Raw genomic sequence first — 18,822 nt, 5'->3', positions numbered from 1 at the left:
TATAGAGAGGCACTGAATGAGCAGAGGCAATTACTATCATTAATCCAGTTAATTAAGAAAAAAAATAATGTTCCAGGCACTGTGCCATTGTTTTACATGGGTTATTGGTATTTCACTTAAGCAGGAGCTGTTACAATTTTCATTTTGTAAACAAATTAAGTGTTTTGAAATAGGTTTTGAGAAAATAAGTGACTTTTCAATGTCACAGAGTTCTCTTCAGGTTTTCTTTTCATTGCCCGGGACACAATGTAGAGAAATAGAAGGTAAATGTCAAAAGCAAGCCCCGCATCGCCTCGCGCGGATTCCTGGGAGCACAGCAGGAATTCCAGGCGAGCGACTCAGCCTGCCCGGTAGCTTGCACACTGGGTTGCTAGCCGGCTCCTGTTTGTCTAAGCACCGACCGGAAGTGTTTCTAAGGGTTGCGTTTCTACGACGCACAGCCGGAAGTTCCTATCCGTGGGTCTTCAGAGAGAGGTAATTTGAGGAGTGGGCTACAGCTGGGGGGACTCAGGTGTGGCTCCCCGGGGATGGCGAGGCAGGGAGGACAGTGTGACCGTAAGGGACACCTGCGCGGGGAGGCGGAGAACGAGGCAGCACCCAAACCTGGTGTGGACCATTCTGGCGCTGGCCTCTTCACCCTGCCCCCACTTGGAGCGGGAGTTGCAGGGACACCGCCCCCTTAACGGTAGCACAGTCTTTCTGCAGGTACCGACCCTTGACGTCGGGGTACTACCTCATCCCTCGGGCGTGATGGCTACGGGCGCAGATGTACGAGACATTCTAGAACTCGGGGGTCCAGAGGGAGATGCCGCCTCTGGGACCATCAGCAAAAAGGATATTATCAACCCGGACAAGGTAGCAGGGGCATTTGAGCGGGCTGAAGTGTGGGTGAAGGTGTTGGCGAAGGGATGGGAAGGGGTGTTACCAGAAGAGAGATGGTGGAAGTGATAATAAAAGGAGAGCTACAATGGAACAAGAGCATGCCACCCTTAATGTAACGAAGAGGGGACACTGGGAGGTGGGGACCAAGAGAGCGGGGAAACCGCCAACGGACGAGAGGACCGAGGGAACCTGACACTTGTAAGTTGTTGGGAAGAGAGAGCAAGACATTGTGACAGTCTTGAGGTGAGGGAAGGACTTTCTTCCCTGATAACTCAGACGCGAGCGGGGAGAGGAAACCTGTGCAGACGGTGTAGAGACGCTCCCATGAGTGGGTTCCCGGGACTTTAGTTCAGCATTTGTTTGTTCAGGTTGGGCTGGGTAAAAACTTCAAGGAAGGGTGGGTCTGGGCCATCATTTTTTCCCTGTGGTTTTCTTCCCAGAAAAAGTCCAAGAAGTCCTCAGAGACGCTGACCTTCAAGAGGCCTGAGGGCATGCATCGGGAGGTCTATGCTTTGCTTTACTCTGACAAAAAGCAAGTATTGGAATCCCAAGTCCTCCGTGTTTCCCCTAGCTCACCAGGCATAGCCCTATGTCCCTATTTTCTCTTCTACTTTCCCCCACGCCAGTATCCCCAACTAGGGCTCCTCCTGCAGGACAGCTCAGTGTCTTGCTCCAGGACATGACTTCCTTATTCTGGGGTAGACTGAGCTTCATGGCTTTAGAGGTTCTTCACACACCTGCTTCTAACCTTTCACCTCCACTGCCAGGGATGCACCCCCACTGCTGCCCAGTGACACTGGTCAGGGGTATCGGACAGTGAAGGCGAAACTGGGGTCCAAGAAGGTTCGCCCTTGGAAATGGATGCCTTTTACTAACCCAGCTCGAAAGGACGGCGCTATGTTTTTCCACTGGCGACGAGCGGCGGAGGAGGGCAAGGACTACCCTTTTGCCAGGTTCAATAAGGTGAGCTGCTAACAGAGCAAAGCTGAGCCACTTGCTGAGTTCTCCAGTCTCCCAGGGCTGGCTCCAGATGTGCTCAGTCCCAGCCTCAGTTACCCACTCGGTTCTAGGTCAAGTGCTGCTTGTGGGTTTCTTCTGCCTGTTGCATTCCGCCCTTTTCTGGATCTCCTGTGGGTTTTAGTGGCTTCCCTTGGCCCTTCAAGTACTGCTGCTCCTCACAACTGCATCCTAGGTGCAGCTTCCTGCTTCTCCATGCTTCTTCATTGTTCTTCTTTAGCTCTGTTACTTCAGCAGCTAATGGCCTCACCCCAGAAGATCTCATTTACTAATACTCCTTTCTGAATGTCCCATTTGGTTTGTGTCACCATTTGTATGGCACATGCCAGCAGACCAGAGGACACTTGAGAGCTGGGCCCCAGAGATCAAACTTAGGTTTGAGCCACCTTGTCAAAACTAAGAGTGGTCAGGGAGGGCCTCTCTGGGAAGGTGGTATTTGTTACCAATCAAATCTCAGCCTGTGCTCTTCACCCTTTATGGCTAAGCACCCTAAACCAAGACCAGTTAGTTTTTTGGTCTAGATTGTAGAGCCTTACCTAAAGCAGGGCCTTTTCCAGTCTCATCCAGCCATTGAGAGGAAAAGCTAGAGTAGGCTAGGATTGTATAACCTGTGGCTAAGGAACAGTGTGGCTCAGAACAGTCTAGAATTAAGACCTTAAAACACCAGGAGTTCAAACTCAGATTTTTCTCAGTCTGACGTATCTTGTGCCTGGACGCCCTCTCTTTGATGGCTTCTCAGACTGAGCATTGTCCAGTGTGGCTCTATCACATTCATTCCAAACCAGCGTGTCCTCCATCCCAGTATCGTTCTTAGGACTCTAGGGGCCAACTGATGGAGAAGCTAGACTGACAGAGTTCAGTGAAAAGGTGAAGTATTTGAGGGAGGGGGAGGGACTGGGAAAGACAGACGTTCTTTTATCTTTAAAAAAACACTCAGTTTGTATTTAGTACTTACTGTTCCAGCATGTTGAAGCCTAAACACTGAGAACAAAAATAAGTCAGACAAAGTATCTGTCCTTAAAAACGTCATGTTATTGAGAGACAGGGGAATATGGGTACAGTTACAGTCAGTAGGAGATAAACTACTCGGAAGGCTGGAACGTTATGGGAGTTTCCTTGATGATGGTACTAGGTACAGTGATTCTTTTTCCTTCATACACATAGAACATGGCGGAGAAAAATATAAAAAGAATATAAGGCCCAGAGGCTCCTGCAGACAGGCCTACGGCCAAGGTTGATCCCTGGGACCCACGTGGTGGAAGGAGAGAACAGACTCTGAAATGTTGTCCTTTGACCTCCAAATATCCCATCCCTACACACCTGAAACAAAGTGCAATTTAAAGTGTAACTTAAAAAGGTTCACGTGTAGTGGCTGCACTGGGCATTCCCGTATACCGATAGAGCCTAACGCTCCATGTAGGGTCATGGGAGGGAGGTGTGGCTCTGTTGATCAACAGTGACCATGCCAGGTGGCCCTTAGCAACCAAGCTTAAGAACTTGGAGCCACTCATAGATTTTAAAGTAGAGTCATGTCAGGACTGGATGCGTTCTGGCAAGCTCTGGGTGACTGTAAGATTGAGTGAGTTCATGTTCTTCCTTTAAAGCTGCTTCCCTGAGGGGCCTTACTCTCTGTGACTCTCCCTCTGCTCTTGCTCAGGACAGGAGTCCAGGAGTCACTGAGGGTGGCACCCTCCTTGGCCCTTCATGCCCAACTCTGGGATTCCCTCTTACTCCAGCCTCTAGGCCTGTGCCTTCTCTGCTGCTTTTGTTTGGGCTTTTGGCTTCTCACCTCCACCACTGCTGAAGGTGGCTGTTTAGTTTCCTACTCTTCTTTCACTCCAACACCTTCTCTGCTGCTAGGTGGTCTTAGATACAAGAAACAGGACTTTAAAATAATTTTATGTGTATGAGGGTTTGCCTATGTGTGTCTGTGTACCACACGGGTGCAGTGCCCGTATAGGCGGAAGAGGAGCTGGAACCATTGGGGCTGGAATCTTATGACTGCGAGCTGACACGTGGGTGCTGGGGGGGGCGTGGCAAATCCAGAAACAAGACCTTTAGTCTCCTTAAAACTAGCCTCATTGGATTGTGCGGGTCACCCCTAGCTCAATTCTAAGCTTCCAGAAGGGGGTGCATTCCCTGTAACAGCTGGTTCACTGCCACAGCAGACTCTCTTCTCAGCTCACTGTTTCCCAGCCTGCTCCCTGAAGCCAGGTGTGCGCACACATTAGAGTATTTTCATCTTATGTCCTTTTGTGATCCCCTGTTCTCCCTCACTAGTTCACTTCTATTTAGCCTTAAGGTTTAGTTAGCCTGGTATGGAGGTACATACTTGTAGTCCCAGTATTTGGGAGGTGGAGTCAGGAGCATCAGGAGTTCAGGATTATCTTCAGATACATACTGTCAGGGCCAGCCTAGGCTACTAAATAAAAACAAAACCAGCACAGGGCTAAACAGATGACTCAGTAATTAAGAGTGCTTATTGCTCTTCCAGACTGGGGCTTGGTTCCCAGGAACCAGATGGGTAGCTCATAGCTACCTCAAACTCCAGCTTCTTCTGGACATCCAGTGCCTTCTGGTCTCCATAGTCACATCTTCCTCAACACACACACAGGATTAAATTACTAGGAGGTAAATGTAGCCAAGTCTGGGAAACTAGATTTTCCAGAAGGATGTCTGAGTGGTCAAAGGATGAGGATGTTCAGTTGGTAGAAGGAATATGGAATTAAGAATAAACTTGAGGGAAAGAAATGGCCAAGCCTTGCTCTTGAACTTAGGAATTATCTAGAAGGCACTTTATCTCAGAAGTTGATCTAGAACAGCATCTTTCTTAGGAACAGGCGAACGATCTTTTCTGTTGTAGTCCAGCATTGACTGAGAAAGATTATTAGGATTTTAAGAGAATACAAGTTCATGTTTATATTTCATGAGTGGACACACAGTTGTGACATAAAAGTGCTTTGTTTCCATTCTTACTGTAGGTCTGCCCTGTACGGAGGGAGCATGGTGTAGACGTTTGCAGACAGAGAGCTGATTGGAAATGGACTGCAGGGCAGCCTGAGTACAACAGGATAGTGCTGTGCTACTCTGAATGGCTTGTGGCCATTGAGAGATGGGGATTCTGGAGGCAAAATTAAGGAAAAAGAAGGATTGAAAGATGCTTCCAATGTCAGGTGTGGTGATGTGTGCTTGTAATCCCAGTGTTTGGGAGACTGAGGCAGGAGGACTGCTGTGAAGTAGAGCCAGTGTGGTTTGCACAGAGTGCTGACCAGCCAAGGCCACTTTACCAAGGCTGTGTCGACAACAAAACAGAAACATAGACCATCTTTAGACACGGGTTTCTGATGCTGGCTTTGGTGACAGTGGCTGAGGTGTGGATTGGGGATGTTTGAAGAAGAGGGATGAACGCAGTGTTGAGCATATTAAGGTTGGGGATGTGTGACATCTGGTGGAAGTGTCCAAGAGCTTTTGAATTCATGAGAAACTTCCTGTTCTAGCCCAGAACCAACTCCTTCTTAGATTTCTGATCTGTGACTCAATTGTGGTGAGATTGGTAACTCTGAGAGGGCACCCGGGCAGGAGGAATATGGGCCAGGAGAGGAAGGGGCATAGGCGCTAAGTTTCCCTGGAGATGCCCAACAATTGAAGTACTCTGAGACGGCACATTTCACTGTCACCACTGGGTGGCAGTAGTGCTTCAGACAAGGCTCTGGGCCTTCCCCTGTCTGATGGGTTTGTCATTCTAGAATTGACCCTTGGGTGCCTAGAAGTGCTTACAAATCAGATAGGAGCTTGTGACCCATTCCAAAAGATGGTAAGTTGTCCTGAGGGAATCAGGTAGGCCACTGACCCAGAGCCTTATAGGGAGGGGCCTCTGACTAATTAGACAGGGTCTTTCTTTCCTACAGGCTGCTCCTGTAGGGATATGGGGTTGGTAATAAACAGGAAGGGTTGTGGTAACATGGCAAGCCTGCTTGGACATACACAAAGGAATGCGGTCCCCATGTCTTTGTGCCAGTAGACGGTGCAGGTGCCCGTGTACTCAGAGCAGGAGTACCAACTCTACCTTCATGATGACGCATGGACTAAGGCAGAGACTGACCACCTATTTGACCTCAGCCGCCGATTTGATCTGCGCTTCGTAGTTATTCACGATCGGTATGACCACCAGCAGTTCAAGGTGAGCTGCTATGCACTTGCCTGAGTGCCCAATCCTTCTGCCATTTCTTCCATGCTCCTCAGTGTTCCTCTCCATGTGTCTTGATCCTCAGAAGCGTTCTGTGGAGGACCTGAAAGAGAGGTACTACCACATTTGTGCCAAGCTTGCCAACGTGAGGGCTGTGCCAGGCACAGATCTCAAGATACCAGTGTTTGATGCTGGGCATGAGAGACGGCGGAAGGAACAGCTAGAGCGGCTTTACAACCGAACCCCAGAGCAGGTCATAACCTCTTCTACACCACCCTCCACGGCTCAGCTCTCACTCCCCCCAGGCCCCTTCACCTCCAGCCCATTTTTATGGTCCCTGTTCCTCCCTTCTCTGCAGGAGTCTCCTTACCTCTGGTCCCTTATAGATAACCTAGTGTCCCGTCAGCTCCCCAGCCACTTGCTTCCACACAGCCCTCATACACACGGAAGCATTTCTTGCTTTGCAGGTGGCAGAGGAGGAGTACCTCCTACAGGAGCTGCGTAAGATTGAGGCCCGGAAAAAAGAGCGGGAGAAGCGCAGCCAAGACCTGCAGAAGCTGATTACAGCAGCAGACACCACTGCAGAGCAGCGGCGCACGGAACGCAAGGCTCCCAAGAAGAAGCTACCCCAAAAGAAGGAGGCTGAGAAGCCGGTGTGAAGGCTGACCCAGCAAGCTCAGGGGGGAGGGGTCATCTGGCACAGGGTCCCCAGCTTCAGTGGGTATTCTCAGAGTATCCTGAGTTATTAGGTCCCTGGGCCACTCCCCGTGACACCTAAGGCTCCTTAACTCTTCTCCAGGCTGTCCCTGAGACTGCAGGCATCAAGTTTCCAGATTTTAAGTCGGCAGGTGTCACGCTACGGAGCCAGCGGGTGAGTTACCTCATGCAGTATTGGGCCCTTGGCTCCAGGTGGCCTAATGCTACAGCTCTAAGTCTAGAGCAGTGGGAGAGGGGGCTATGGACCTCAGGGCATGGCCAAGCCTAGTCTGCCTTTACCATTCTCCACTTCTCAGCTAGTTCCATTTCAGCCCCAGCTACACCCATGGGTTACCTATGTGCCTCATCCCAAGAGGTGGAGGACTTAGCTAGCTTCATCATTGCAGATGAAGCTACCCAGCTCTGTGGGTCAGAAGAAGATCAAGGCGCTGGAACAGATGCTGCTGGAACTTGGTGTGGGTGAGTGATGCTGAGCCCCACAGAATGTCCCCTTCTCTCAGAGCCTAAGCAAGGGAGGGCAGTTCATGTTTCAGGCATGTGACCATAGTCCAGCTTTGTCTTGCTTGCAGAGCTGAGCCCTACCCCCACAGAGGAGCTGGTGCATATGTTCAATGAGTTGCGGAGCGACCTGGTGTTACTCTACGAGCTCAAGCAGGCCTGTGCCAACTGTGAATATGAGCTACAGATGCTGCGGCACCGGCACGAGGCCCTGGCTCGGGCAGGAGTGCTGGGGGCCCCTGCCGCAGCAGCAGTGGGACCAACCCCGGCTTCTGCTGAGCCAACAGTGTCTGAATCTGGACTTGGTCTGGACCCCACCAAGGATACCATCATTGATGTCGTGGGTGCACCCCTCACACCCAATTCGGTAAGAGCCTGGACAGGCTTATGGGGAGCATGACCTGGCTCTGCAAGAGAACACATCCTTTACAGAGCCTACTCTCTCCAGTGCCTTCAAGGGAGTGGTTGCCACTGTGAGGGGCGAGGCTGACGACAGGAGAGGGTTGACTATTGGGCCTCTTCTCTGAAAAATGACAGACTAAGCCTTGAGTCCAACCTCAGAGGCTACTAACCTCAACACTTTGTCTCTTTAGCGGAAACGACGGGAATCAGCCTCCAGCTCATCTTCTGTGAAGAAAGCCAAGAAACCATAAGGGGCCATCTGAGTTGGTGGTATGGTGTAAATAGAGCTGTTACATTGGACTGGGCTGATTGTTTCCTCACTTCCTCATTAACCTTGGCTGGAATGACAGTCTGATATACAATCGATCACTACAGCAAGTTCCTAAAGGCTTGCTTGCAATGCCCACATTAGGCCCTTAGCCACTTTGAGTTGCCTAGACCCTGCACCTCGAACACTTGTGGTTCTACATTTAAGATGGTCTTGCACACGGCTGGGATCTCAGCAGTTTTGGCAGATCCTTGGGGTCCAGGTATTTCCCCCTCCCACCCCAGCCCTGCCCCCAGTTTGTGTAACTTTAGTGAAGGCATCAGAAGGTACTATAGTGTCAGCTGCTCACATGCTGATGGCTTTGTATGGAGATGAAGCCTGGAACATTGGCATATCAACAGCCTTAGACACAAGGGTGGCTCCAGACACACTAGGACCTTGTTTCCCCGACTTTATTCAAGTGGCACGTTCACAGCAGGGATGAGGGGAGGGTGGACACAAGGTGGGGCCTGATCTGTCCTGGAGCCCTGGGGGCACCACACACCATGCACTATGGATGGGAGGGGCACAGGGAGGGCTTGGTGGCCCCAGCAGAAGCCTGTGTACTAGGGAGAAGGCAGTTGAGTACCTGGGTTCCCCCTAGCCCAGGCCCATAATGGCAGGGGCTAATACTGGGCTGAGACTGAGGAATGGGAGTGGGGTGGGGCACAAAGTGTCTGCTCCAGAGGGGCCAAGTGGCCATGCCCTCACACAGGGCACAAGCCTGTAGGGCAGCTGGGGGACACTCTGGGCGCAGAGCTGTGCCACTCTCCCTTTTCCCTCTGGTGAGGGAGAGGAGGATTCTGGTTTGGGCCAAGCAGCTACCCTGTCCTGCCCCATCCCGTCCTCTGCCAATCAGAAGGGCTTTGATGTCTGCTTGAAGATGAAGCCTCGGTATGCCAATGTCTTCATGATGTTGGCAATGTTCTTGCAGTCATCTAGAAAGAAGAGAAGACATTCAGACCGGCCAGATTCAGGAGCTATAGGCCTGAGAAGGACATCTCTGGCTCTGATGACAACATTGCTAGCCTTGGGTTGGGCTGGGTGATACTGGGCCTGCAGGAAGCCCGGACTCAGTGCTTCTCAGTCCCATAATTCATGTTGGAAATTGGCCGCTGTGTCCCATCCCGGCCCCAGTGGTGATGTATGGGCGCCGTCGCAGTAAGAAAAAGGCAGAGTAAATGTGTAATTTCTCCCTTGACGGCCCCTGGCCGCTGGGCGATCCTTCTTGTTGCCGCCACATGGGGACGGCCTGTCCGCCACACTCTGTCTTCCCGCCACCCGCCTTGATGTCTCCATTTCATTACTGTGTGGCCATTCATCACACCCACAGCCAGGGTGACTTTGTCGGCACTTGTGTGTGTGTGTGTGTGTGTGGGGTACAGACTGTGGCCCAGGCAATACTCAACTGGTGACAAGGCACAAGACTTGGCATGGCTGTGTCGGAACCCTGGTAAACACCTGCCCTGGATACCTGTCCCCATGTAGCTGCTATCAGCCTGTCAGACATATGCAGTAGTCAACCTACAACCTGCCTCTGTCTGAGTAGGCTTGGCAGCTGGTCACCTTTTGGGACCTTGTCTGTGCTCAAATATCTGGTTAAATAGTCTATATGTGTTAGACTCTTAGTTTCTCTGGTATTGGCCTCTGAAAAACTCTGTGCTGTGAGCTGTTGTAGTAGCCTGGAGGCTGCAGGGACTCTGGGGACTTTGCAAGGATTGGACTAGATGCAAGAAGGGGAGCAACTTGGAGCTTGTCCTCCTAGGTTCTCAGCCTGTGGGTCAAATGACCCTTTCACAGGGGTCACATCATATCCTGAATATCAGATATTTACAATTCATAATGGTAACAAAATTATAGTTATGAAGTAGCAGAACTGTATTAAAGGGTGGCAGTGTTAGGAAGGTTGAGAGAAACTGCCCATCTACCTGGGTTCAGCTTCCCAAAGCAGTCCCCAACCATCTCCGACTCCTTTCCCACCTTCCTTGTCCCTGAGCCATAACCTCATTTCATAGATGCTGTGATGCAGAAGTACCATACAGTGATGACATAATCAAGTGAGGGGTGGTGGTAAAGGTCAGGAGGCCTTGGAATCTTCTTCCATTGAGCTATGCTTGCCCTCACTAAGACTGTGTGAGGCCTAAGAAAGGGGACCTCTGGCCCCACCTGAGCAAAGAAAATATCTCATTAACCAAGGATCTAGAGCAGGCCAGTTATAGGAGATCCTGTCTTAGAAGGGTTCAATATGTATGTACCTATGGCGGACAGAGATGTGGGGAGTTGATATCGTGTTTCTCCAGGGACTCAGGAAACCAGTCAGGACTGGTCTGCTTTGAGGCAGAATGGGGAGAAGACAGATGGGTGGGTAGTGGCGGCCATGGCAACTCCAGACATGACCCATCCCCGTGGTTTATGGGCCGGACACGCACCCCGCTCAGCGGAGGCCCTGTCATTTGTCTCCCTTAGTGAGTGCGCCAGTGTGGTGGGGGTAGAGGGAGGAGTGTGACAGGAGTGCTGAGCAGTTGACAGGAATAGGACAGGAGATGTGGGGCCAGATGCTGTGATGGCATCACTGAGAGAAAAGGGAACCTGGGACAGAGGGATATTTTTCCCAAATAAGCCTAGCCCTGTCAGGGCACCTCACATCCTTCCTGTCTTCAGCGCTCTGAAGACCATGGCCGCTGTGCATATTAAGAATAAGTCCCCTCGTTATCTGCAATTACCCAGCGGCCACACACCTCATTTCTTTTAGCAGAAAAGAAAATTAGTTTTCTATTGACTTCATCTGGCTCCTCCCTCAATGCTGGACAAATCACTCAATCTGCCTCCCTTGGACCAAGTAAATATCCTAGTCTAGACCCCTAGGCCATCAGTGAGCAAGTGCCAAGAGGTGCCTACACACCTCAGTCAGTCTTCACCTTTCTCCATGCCATACATGGCCAACTTCACCTAAATCCTGAGCTATGGCTGCTCCTGATGGCTATCCTCTCACTCCAGCGTCTTTCTCTTCAGTCCCACCACAAATTCAAATCTTCAAACACTTCTTTCCAGATACACAGAATCAAAACACCCCAGTACAGAATATTCTCCCCAGGTTTTCTCCTCCTCCTCGTGCATTCTTGACATCAGCAAATGGTACTGTACAGTAATTCACCTGACACTCCCAAGAGGTCAACACCTCATCCACACTGGCCAGACCTAACCAGGTCTGAAACCTCTGCAGACCTCGTTTCCTTCTTCTGTAACCCAGTGGTTCTTAACCTGTGGGTCATGGCCATCAGAAAGCATGTATTTCTGATTGTCTTAGGAACTGAGACACTGCTTAGCAAAATTACAAAGTAGCAACAAAAATAATTCTGTGGTTGGGGTTACCACAACATGAACTGTACTAAGGGGTCACAGCATTGGGAAGGTTGAGAACCACTGCTAATCAAATGCTTCCTTTTTCCAGTAGCTAGTCACCTGTAAGTCTACACCTTGTAATTCTTAGATTTAAACAGTCTGGCTTGTCCCTCAGATCCACCCTCTTGTAGCCAATATGACCTTTTTACACTAATCATGTCCTTCCCTCTTTAAATCCTTTAGTGGTTCTACCTGCCTTCTGTTTAAAGTTTGCATTTTTTTTTTTCTTTTTAAGATAGGGTCTCACTATGTAGCCCTGGGTAGCCTGTTTCTGTCTCTCAGCACTTGGGATTAAAGGTGTACACTAGAATGCTTGATTAAAGTCTACACACATATGCATGTATTTTAATGGTGTATGTGCACGTCATATGACAGCTTGTAGGAGTTGGTTCTCTCCTTCTGAGTGGGTCCTAGAGAATCAAGCTCAGGTCAGAAGGCATGGTGGCAGGTACATTACCCACTGAGCCATCTTGCTCATCCTGTACTTTCCTCCTTTCCTTTGCATGTTTCTGGGACTTAAACCCAGGGCTGTGTACATGTGAGATAAGCCCTCTACAATTGTGCTGTATCCTCAGGCCCCCAGCCCTGGGCAGGGTCTCAGATTTACTATAGATGAGGATAGCCTTGACCTTGAACTCCTGGTTCTGCTTACCTTTTGAGAGCTACAGTTACAGGTGTGTATTCAGAGGACAACTTATGGTGGTCATTTCTCTCCTTCCACCATGTGTGTTCTTGGGAGTAGGGAAGGGTAAGACAGACTGAAGCTCAGAGACCATTTGAGTTAGTTGGCATCTTTGCCTTTATACCATCTCTTGCAGAGCTAATTAGGTCAGCTTAAAGGTGCCGTGACACAGGATAATAGGTTGCTGTGTTGTGTTCACAACGGACACCTCCAAAATAGGCCTTTACCTTCAAGTTCTAAAAGGCTAGCCATATCAGCTTGAGAACTTTTTCTTTTGAAAGACATTAAAATTATTAGTGTTAGAAATATTTTTATATTGACAAGACAAGAATGGAAGGGTAACAGCTTTGCAAATCCACAGACGGAACGGGTCAGGTAAGCACCTAGCAAGGAAGGCTAAGTCTGTTAGGTACCTCCATCCAGAGTCGTCAGAGCTGCTTGGCAAAGCTGCTGCTATTGGAATGGTGACTGAGATCCCTCATAAAGGAACCCACCTGAGGTGGCGCTGGATGCTTGCTAGTTACATAGTCTGGAAACTGAAGATCACAGCGCAGGAAGGAAGCCCTGCTACTAGCAGGCCAGGCCGGCAGGACACTGGCCAAGGAAAACCTTCATGAGGAAAGGGTCCAAGAAGCCCTTGGAAAATACGTCAAGGATTTTCATCCATGTTCTCACTTCACCTAGTGAGTGCCAACCTGTTCTGTGTGCTGGATGTGTATGCCAGACTGGGTCTGGATGCCCAAGACTAGCTCCCTGTACTCGCAGAACTTAAAGAGAGCCCCTAAGAGGTGCAGTGCTGTGAACAAAGGAGGCATGGAACTGCTTCTTTCAGAAGCTTGGGAATGGATTCCCAGAAGAACAAAGCATGCAAAGCTGAAAGGGAGCTGGCCCAGAAAGTTAGGGTTAAGGTGAAGAGGCAATACAGACACCACTGGACGCGATCTGTGGAGTGACAGCATGGGGGTGGGGGACATACTAAGGCCGTGACATATGAATGGGTGGTCAAGTTAGCAGTGACTGACTAGAGGAAACCCAAGGACCCTAAATGCCAATCTAAGGAGTTCAAGAATTTGACTCTGGTAGCACTATGGAGACACTAATGCATTTAAAGAGGAAAATGACAGGACTAAAGGCAGAACCATCTGTGAGCAGGTAGAATTATGGTTCACACCTGGAAGGCTGACCCAGAACTAGGCTTGTGGTGGTGGGAGTATGTTGACAGTGTGAAGAAGAGACTAAGAGTTTTTTTAAGAAATAAAATTTTTAGCTGGGCAGTGGTGGCACACAACTTTAATCCTAGCACTTTTGAGGCCAGCCTGGCCTACAGGGCGAGTTCTAGGACAGGCAGGGCTACACAGGGAAATCAGTCTTAAAAAACAAACCAATTAACCAACCACATAAAATAGTAAGTGGGTAACAGCACTTGCTGTGCAAGCCTGAGCACCCGGGTCTGAGCCCGCACTCAAGGGAGGAGACAACTGGCTCCCAGAAGCTGTCCTCTCACTTCCATCTTTGCGTATATAAATGTGTGCACACACAAAATTTTCTTTGAAAAGAGATAAGCTTTCACAAGAGGACTGGGAGAGAAGTGGTTATAGGACTTTAGTGCCAGTCTGGTAAGTAATCCCAGAGAAGCTGGAATTTGGAGGCTTTGGATGAATTAAGATTCTTTGAGTCATCTAAAATTATAAGGCATTTCACTAGGATTTCAAGGCTTAGTGTCTGGTTTGAGAAGAACTTCTCTAATTGTTAAGAAAACAAAGGGCTGAAGAGATGGCTCAGTTGGTGAAGTTTAGCCCTGGGTATCCACAGAATAGCCAGGCATGCTAGTATAAGCCTGCAATTCCAGCAGCAGAGAGGCAGAGATGGGAGGGTCCTTGGCCAGCCAATCTCGCTGAACTGGGAGAGTTTGGGGTTTAGTAAGAGACCCTGTCTCCATAGGGTGAATGGCTGAAAGACATCCAGTATCAAACTCACATGTATATACTTCCCCCACAGAAGCCCACACATGTATCCCATATCACAGCTATATTTTTATTATCATTATTATGTTAAACTTTTTAAGATTTATTTTTATTTTAAGTATGTAGGCATTTTGTTTTCATGTCTGTCTGTGTACCACATGTATACAGTGCTTGTGGAGGCAGAGAGGATGCTGGATCCCCTGGAACTGAAGTTACAGACAGTTGTGTGTTCTGGGAACTGAACCCAGGTACCCTGGAAGGAGAGCCAGGGCTTTTAACAGCTGAGCAATCTCTCCAGACAATTAGAATTTTTTTCTACAGGGTCTCACTATGCAGACCAGGCTGGCCTTTATTCACAGAGCTCTGTCTGCCTGTACCTTCTGAGTGCTGGGATTAAAGGTGTGCACCATACTTCTGCTTTAGCTATATGTCCTACTTAATCTGTCTGGAATTACTTTTGTGTATGTAAGAAATAGCTCTAACTTTATTTTTCTGATGCAGAGTCCATTGACTTATTTTTTTTTAAAGATTTATTTATTATATGTAAGTACACCGTAGCTGTCTTCAGACACTCCAGAAGAGGACATCAGATCTTGTTACAGATGGTTGTGAGCCACGATGTGGTTGCTGGGATTTGAACTCCGGACCTTCGGAAAAGTAGTTGGGTGCTCTTACCCACTGAGCCATCTCACCAGCCCAAGCCCATTGACTTATTATGGACTAAACTGTCCTCTCTCTCTGTACCCTTCTGAAATGGCAGCTCTTACCATATGTGCAGTACTGTTAGAACCAGTAAAGAGAAGAAATATAAAATGACCAAAGGGGATGTAATGATTTTCAGGACAGCCAGAGCTACATAGTGAGACCCTGCATGGAAGGGGAAGGGGGAGGGGAAGGGGAAGAAGGGGAAGAAGGGGAAGAAAGAGGGGGAAGAGGGGGAAAAGGAAGAAGAAGAAGAAGAGGAAGAAGAGAAAGAAGGAGGAGGAGGAGAAGGAGGAGGAGGAGAAGAAGGAGAAGAAGAAAGAAGAAGAAGAAGAAGAAGGAGGAGGAAGAGAAATAAGAAAAAACAAAAATGACTAAAGGAGTAGATCAACTTGGAGAATCAGGGGTGGAAAACTGCTGGGTTTTTTTGTTTTGTTTTGTTTTTGTTTTTGAGACAGGGTTTTTCTCTGTGTAGCCCTGGCTGTCCTGGAACTCACTCTGTAGACCAGGCTGTCCTCGAACTCAGAAATCCGCCTGCTTCTGCCTCCCAAGTGCTGGGATTAAAGGCGTGCACCACCACTACCCAGCTTGCTGGTTCAAGAGGCTAAGAGGTAATGTGGTTAAAGGAACATGCAGAGAAATGTCCAGGCCCACCACCGGAGCCTCAGTCTCCTGCCTTCACCTTGTCTGGTAATCTGTCCAGGGACTGGTAAGGGATGGAGCCTGAGCCCACGGAGAAGAGGCCAGCAAAGCTGGGCTGCAGGGATGGACAAGGGAGAAAGAACCTGCAAGGAGCAGGACCTGTGCATGAGAATGAGGGAATCACAAGAACTCTAGAATCTCACTGACCTTATACCCACATCCGTCTGGCTATTCAGCAGCAATAATGTCCTGAGCAAAAGTGCTGTGGGTGTCCTAGGCCAATCTGAAAGGACCGCCAGACATGCACTGAAAACTACTTTTATCTTAAGTTCAAATTTGACTTTTACTGTGTACTTTTGAGATAAGAACTCTTTATATAGTCCTAGCTGGTCTGGAACTCACTCTGTAGATCAGGTTGGCCTCAAACTCAGAGAGTTCCACCTGCCTCTGTCTCCTGAGTGCTGGGATTATAAAGGCATGTACCACCATTGCCTGGCTGAACTCTCGTGGGGCCAGCAGTGTTCAGCATCCAAAGGAGCCCAAGCCAGTGAATTTAGAATTTAAACAGCAGAGAACCTCAGATTCTGAGTTTAGTCCAGACTCAGCTACTTAACAACTGAACCTAACCAAGTTCCTGAACTTTAACTTTTCTCTAATTTTGTTTTTTTCCCTCTAAAATGGAAAGAAAAATTACAGCAACTACTTCTCTTAAAGGAAAATTTAAAAGATGAAATGAATTGTCTGTGAGGTATTTAAAATAGTGTCTATGTTAGTTACTAGTTACCCTAATATCCTATAATATTGTTATTCTAAAATTAATATCCTGACACTCATTCTGTGTCCCATGGACCAGCCTGGGTCCTCACAGTCTCCTATGTCCCTCTCCCATTCATGGCCACCTTGGCCACACTTTTTCCAGACAAACACTCTCTTCTCCTCCCACTCAGCACTCTTCTAGCTTCTAACCCTCCCCAAACAGGGTCCTTACGGCCTCGACTCTTAAGTGACCCCTTCTTCCCGCCCCTCCCTGTATCACCCTCCACCCCACAGAGGTGCCTGAGGTGCCACAGGGCTGATGGTGAAGGATGGCGGTGGTTCTACAATAAGGGGAAAAGGCAATTTCATCTTGATTAGCAGGCGATTTCTCTCTCTGTAATAAGCGTGCTCCAAATAATTAGCGTGTTTTACGTAATAATGAAATTACAGAAATGCAGTCCACTTATTCAAACAACTCACCATTACCATATTTTTAAATATTAGACTTAATTAGAGTTTATCACTTCAGAGAAGTATGCGGACCGAAGATGTTTTTTAAAAAATCCTCATAAAGTGTTTATTAAGCGCTGGTAAAGCTAGGATAATGATGTGTTTGGAAATTAAGGCAATCAAACACTTACCGCCGCTCCTGGAGGCCGGGCATGGAAATGAGGCCATTACACGCCCATTACCCGCCAGCTCATAGCCACTTGGGGGGGTGGGGGGAAGGATGTGCCTGGCCGAGAGGGCATGGTGCCCGGAAATGCCTTTGCCAGCCTCCCAGAGAAGCCTGACCAGTAAGCACAGCCTCAGCCCCTCAGTCACTTACACTGCATTTGGCTGTTAGGAGCCCAACTCAGACTTGGCCAAGCCAATGACTGGATTGATCCCAAATGCCAAAGAAGACAACTCTGATCTGACCAGCTCTGATCCAGACTCCCAAGCCTGGCAGGCCACATCAACTCCATTCACACCCAATGCAGAATGGGGATAGAAGCCAGGTCAAGCAGCCAGAGAGGAGGTGGAACTAGATCCCACGCACTGGCTGCGGTCTCCACTGAGGAAGAGGCAAGCCTAGACCAAGTGCTCACTTCCAAGAAGCGGTCACTGGAGTGGTGGGAGGAAGGTGAGGATCTGAGTTTATATTTAAAGAGGAAGTCCTGAAAATAGAGCCTGGGTCAGGGAAAGCAAGGGCAGGGGTGGTAGGGAGTGGGACTATAGGCTTCAGACCCCATTTATCCCAGTGAATAACTAATTTCAGAATTTATAGTGCTGGGTTTTTGTTCTATGGCCATTTATATCTGTGAGGGGAGGAAATGAAGAGGCAGCACGGATGCCACATCTTTCTGTGTTATTGCTTGTCTGCCATTTGCAAATCATTATTAATTGTGGGCCCTGGTGGCAGGATGGGAGGGGGCCAGGCTGGCTACATCCACATAGCTCTTCATCAAGGACCCCAGCCGCTGCCCCAGAGAGCCAATTACCCCGCCCTGATTGGGATCAGATAAAGAGGGAATTTTTACAAATTAGGGAATAAATAGAATTTCCACACAGGGTGCGGGCAGGACCTGAGAGGCTATAATGAAAAACCATCCGTCACCATCAGCATGGCCTGGGCATAGAGCCCCAGCACTCCCTCCCTTGTGGGCCCTTTCTGATGTTCAGGGACCTGAACAGGCAGGTCTGAGAACAACCTAGCCCTTCTAGGTCTGGAAACAGGAGAGCATTCCCTGGGGGTGGGGGTGGGGGTTAGGGAATAACATGTGCTCAGGTCCTGTCGCTGTCTGCCCTTAAGAGTCTCAGGAAGAAGATATGCAGTCCTAAGACTAAAGTTTGGAACCACAGGGCCAAAAATGCATCCGTGTCCCCATAGCCATGGCAGCCCTATGGCAGAGCCCCAACCCAGCCCCCTGGACCACTCAGTCTGGGCTCCCATTAGTGCTCCTCCCCTTGGATCATTAAATATGTATATCTTATTACACGCCTTGTTAGAGTATTGAGCTCTATTGACTGATGATAAATCCTGAGCCTCGTCCTGGCCGTAAATTTATCTGGAGATGATGAAGACTCAATAATCTAGTCAGGCAGATAATATCATCGGGCCTTAAAAAAGATCATTACATTATATGTCAGAATTAAAAGTGAAATACGCTGTAGTAACAGGGCGATGCTCTGGCCATTACCACAGATGCCCGCCTCCCCCGGCCCATTCCCAGCCCTGCTGGAAGGGCTGAGCCGCTAGGGACTGCTATAGCTAGAAGTGGCAGAGTAGATCTAGGTAACCCATGGCCAAGCCTGAGGTCTGAAGGAAAGAGCTGGCTGTCCAGAACAGCTGAACAGATCTAACTAACAGTCTGCTGAGATTTGGATCTCCACCTCCGTTCTGCTCTACTGTCCCCAGAGCTCTACCATGGCGTTACCAGACAGCAGCAGCAGCAGGAGGAGCAGGAGGAGCAGAAGGTGGAGGTGGAGGAGGAGGAGGAGGAGGAGGAGGAGGAGGAGGAGGAGGAGGAGGAGGAGGAATAATACAGAAAAAAGACAAGAACATACTTCCCTGATGGTTTCCCTTTATGTATCATTCCTAGAGTTCCCACAGACCGTATTTGCTTTTATTTCACTGGCAGAGCTCAGAGACAGGACACTTCAGCCAGACATGTTGGCATAG

The 18,822-nt window shown here is 49.0% G+C and overlaps 2 protein-coding genes across 40 annotated transcripts in view; one reads left to right on the top strand and one right to left on the bottom strand.

Moving 5' to 3' along the window:
- The first annotated feature begins 366 nt into the window (after nt 1-366).
- Dmap1 (DNA methyltransferase 1-associated protein 1) lies at nt 367-8,007 on the top strand. 4 transcript variants are annotated; one of them, XM_006503266.2, is made up of 11 exons: nt 367-474; nt 695-855; nt 1,323-1,414; nt 1,650-1,845; nt 5,921-6,079; nt 6,171-6,338; nt 6,553-6,738; nt 6,885-6,956; nt 7,189-7,261; nt 7,372-7,667; nt 7,894-8,007. In XM_006503266.2, the coding sequence occupies exons 2-11, from the start codon at nt 751-753 to the stop codon at nt 7,951-7,953; spliced, it is 1,407 nt and encodes a 468-aa protein (XP_006503329.1). In that variant the 5' UTR covers nt 367-474; nt 695-750; the 3' UTR covers nt 7,954-8,007. The 4 variants fall into 4 exon arrangements, with proteins under 4 accessions (XP_006503329.1, NP_075667.1, XP_006503331.1 ...); NM_023178.2 differs by having other exon boundaries at nt 463-474; nt 706-855; nt 7,894-8,002; XM_006503268.4 differs by having other exon boundaries at nt 467-606; nt 706-855; nt 7,894-8,002.
- Nucleotides 8,008-8,390: 383 nt separating this feature from the next.
- Nucleotides 8,391-18,822, bottom strand: part of Eri3 (exoribonuclease 3) — a 124,057-nt gene continuing 113,625 nt past the window's right edge. For 10 of the 36 annotated variants that reach the window (XR_003954874.1, XM_030253202.1, XM_030253200.1 and 7 more), the window contains one exon: nt 8,405-8,947. Coding sequence is in view for 22 of the 36 variants with exons in the window: in XM_030253202.1 (XP_030109062.1) it covers nt 8,865-8,947 (83 nt within the window). In the remaining 14 variants the exon portion in view is untranslated. Of the gene's footprint in view, nt 8,948-18,822 lie in introns of all 36 variants that reach the window. The other 26 variants (XM_017319971.1, XM_017319970.2, XM_017319961.2 and 23 more) reach the window with 5 other exon arrangements.

The sequence above is a fragment of the Mus musculus genome, chromosome 4 (genome assembly GCF_000001635.26).
Source record: "Mus musculus strain C57BL/6J chromosome 4, GRCm38.p6 C57BL/6J".
In the NCBI taxonomy this organism is placed as follows: Eukaryota; Metazoa; Chordata; class Mammalia; order Rodentia; family Muridae; genus Mus; species Mus musculus.
Note: the sequence above shows the minus strand (reverse complement) of the source record. Positions and strands in the feature narration are given on the sequence as shown.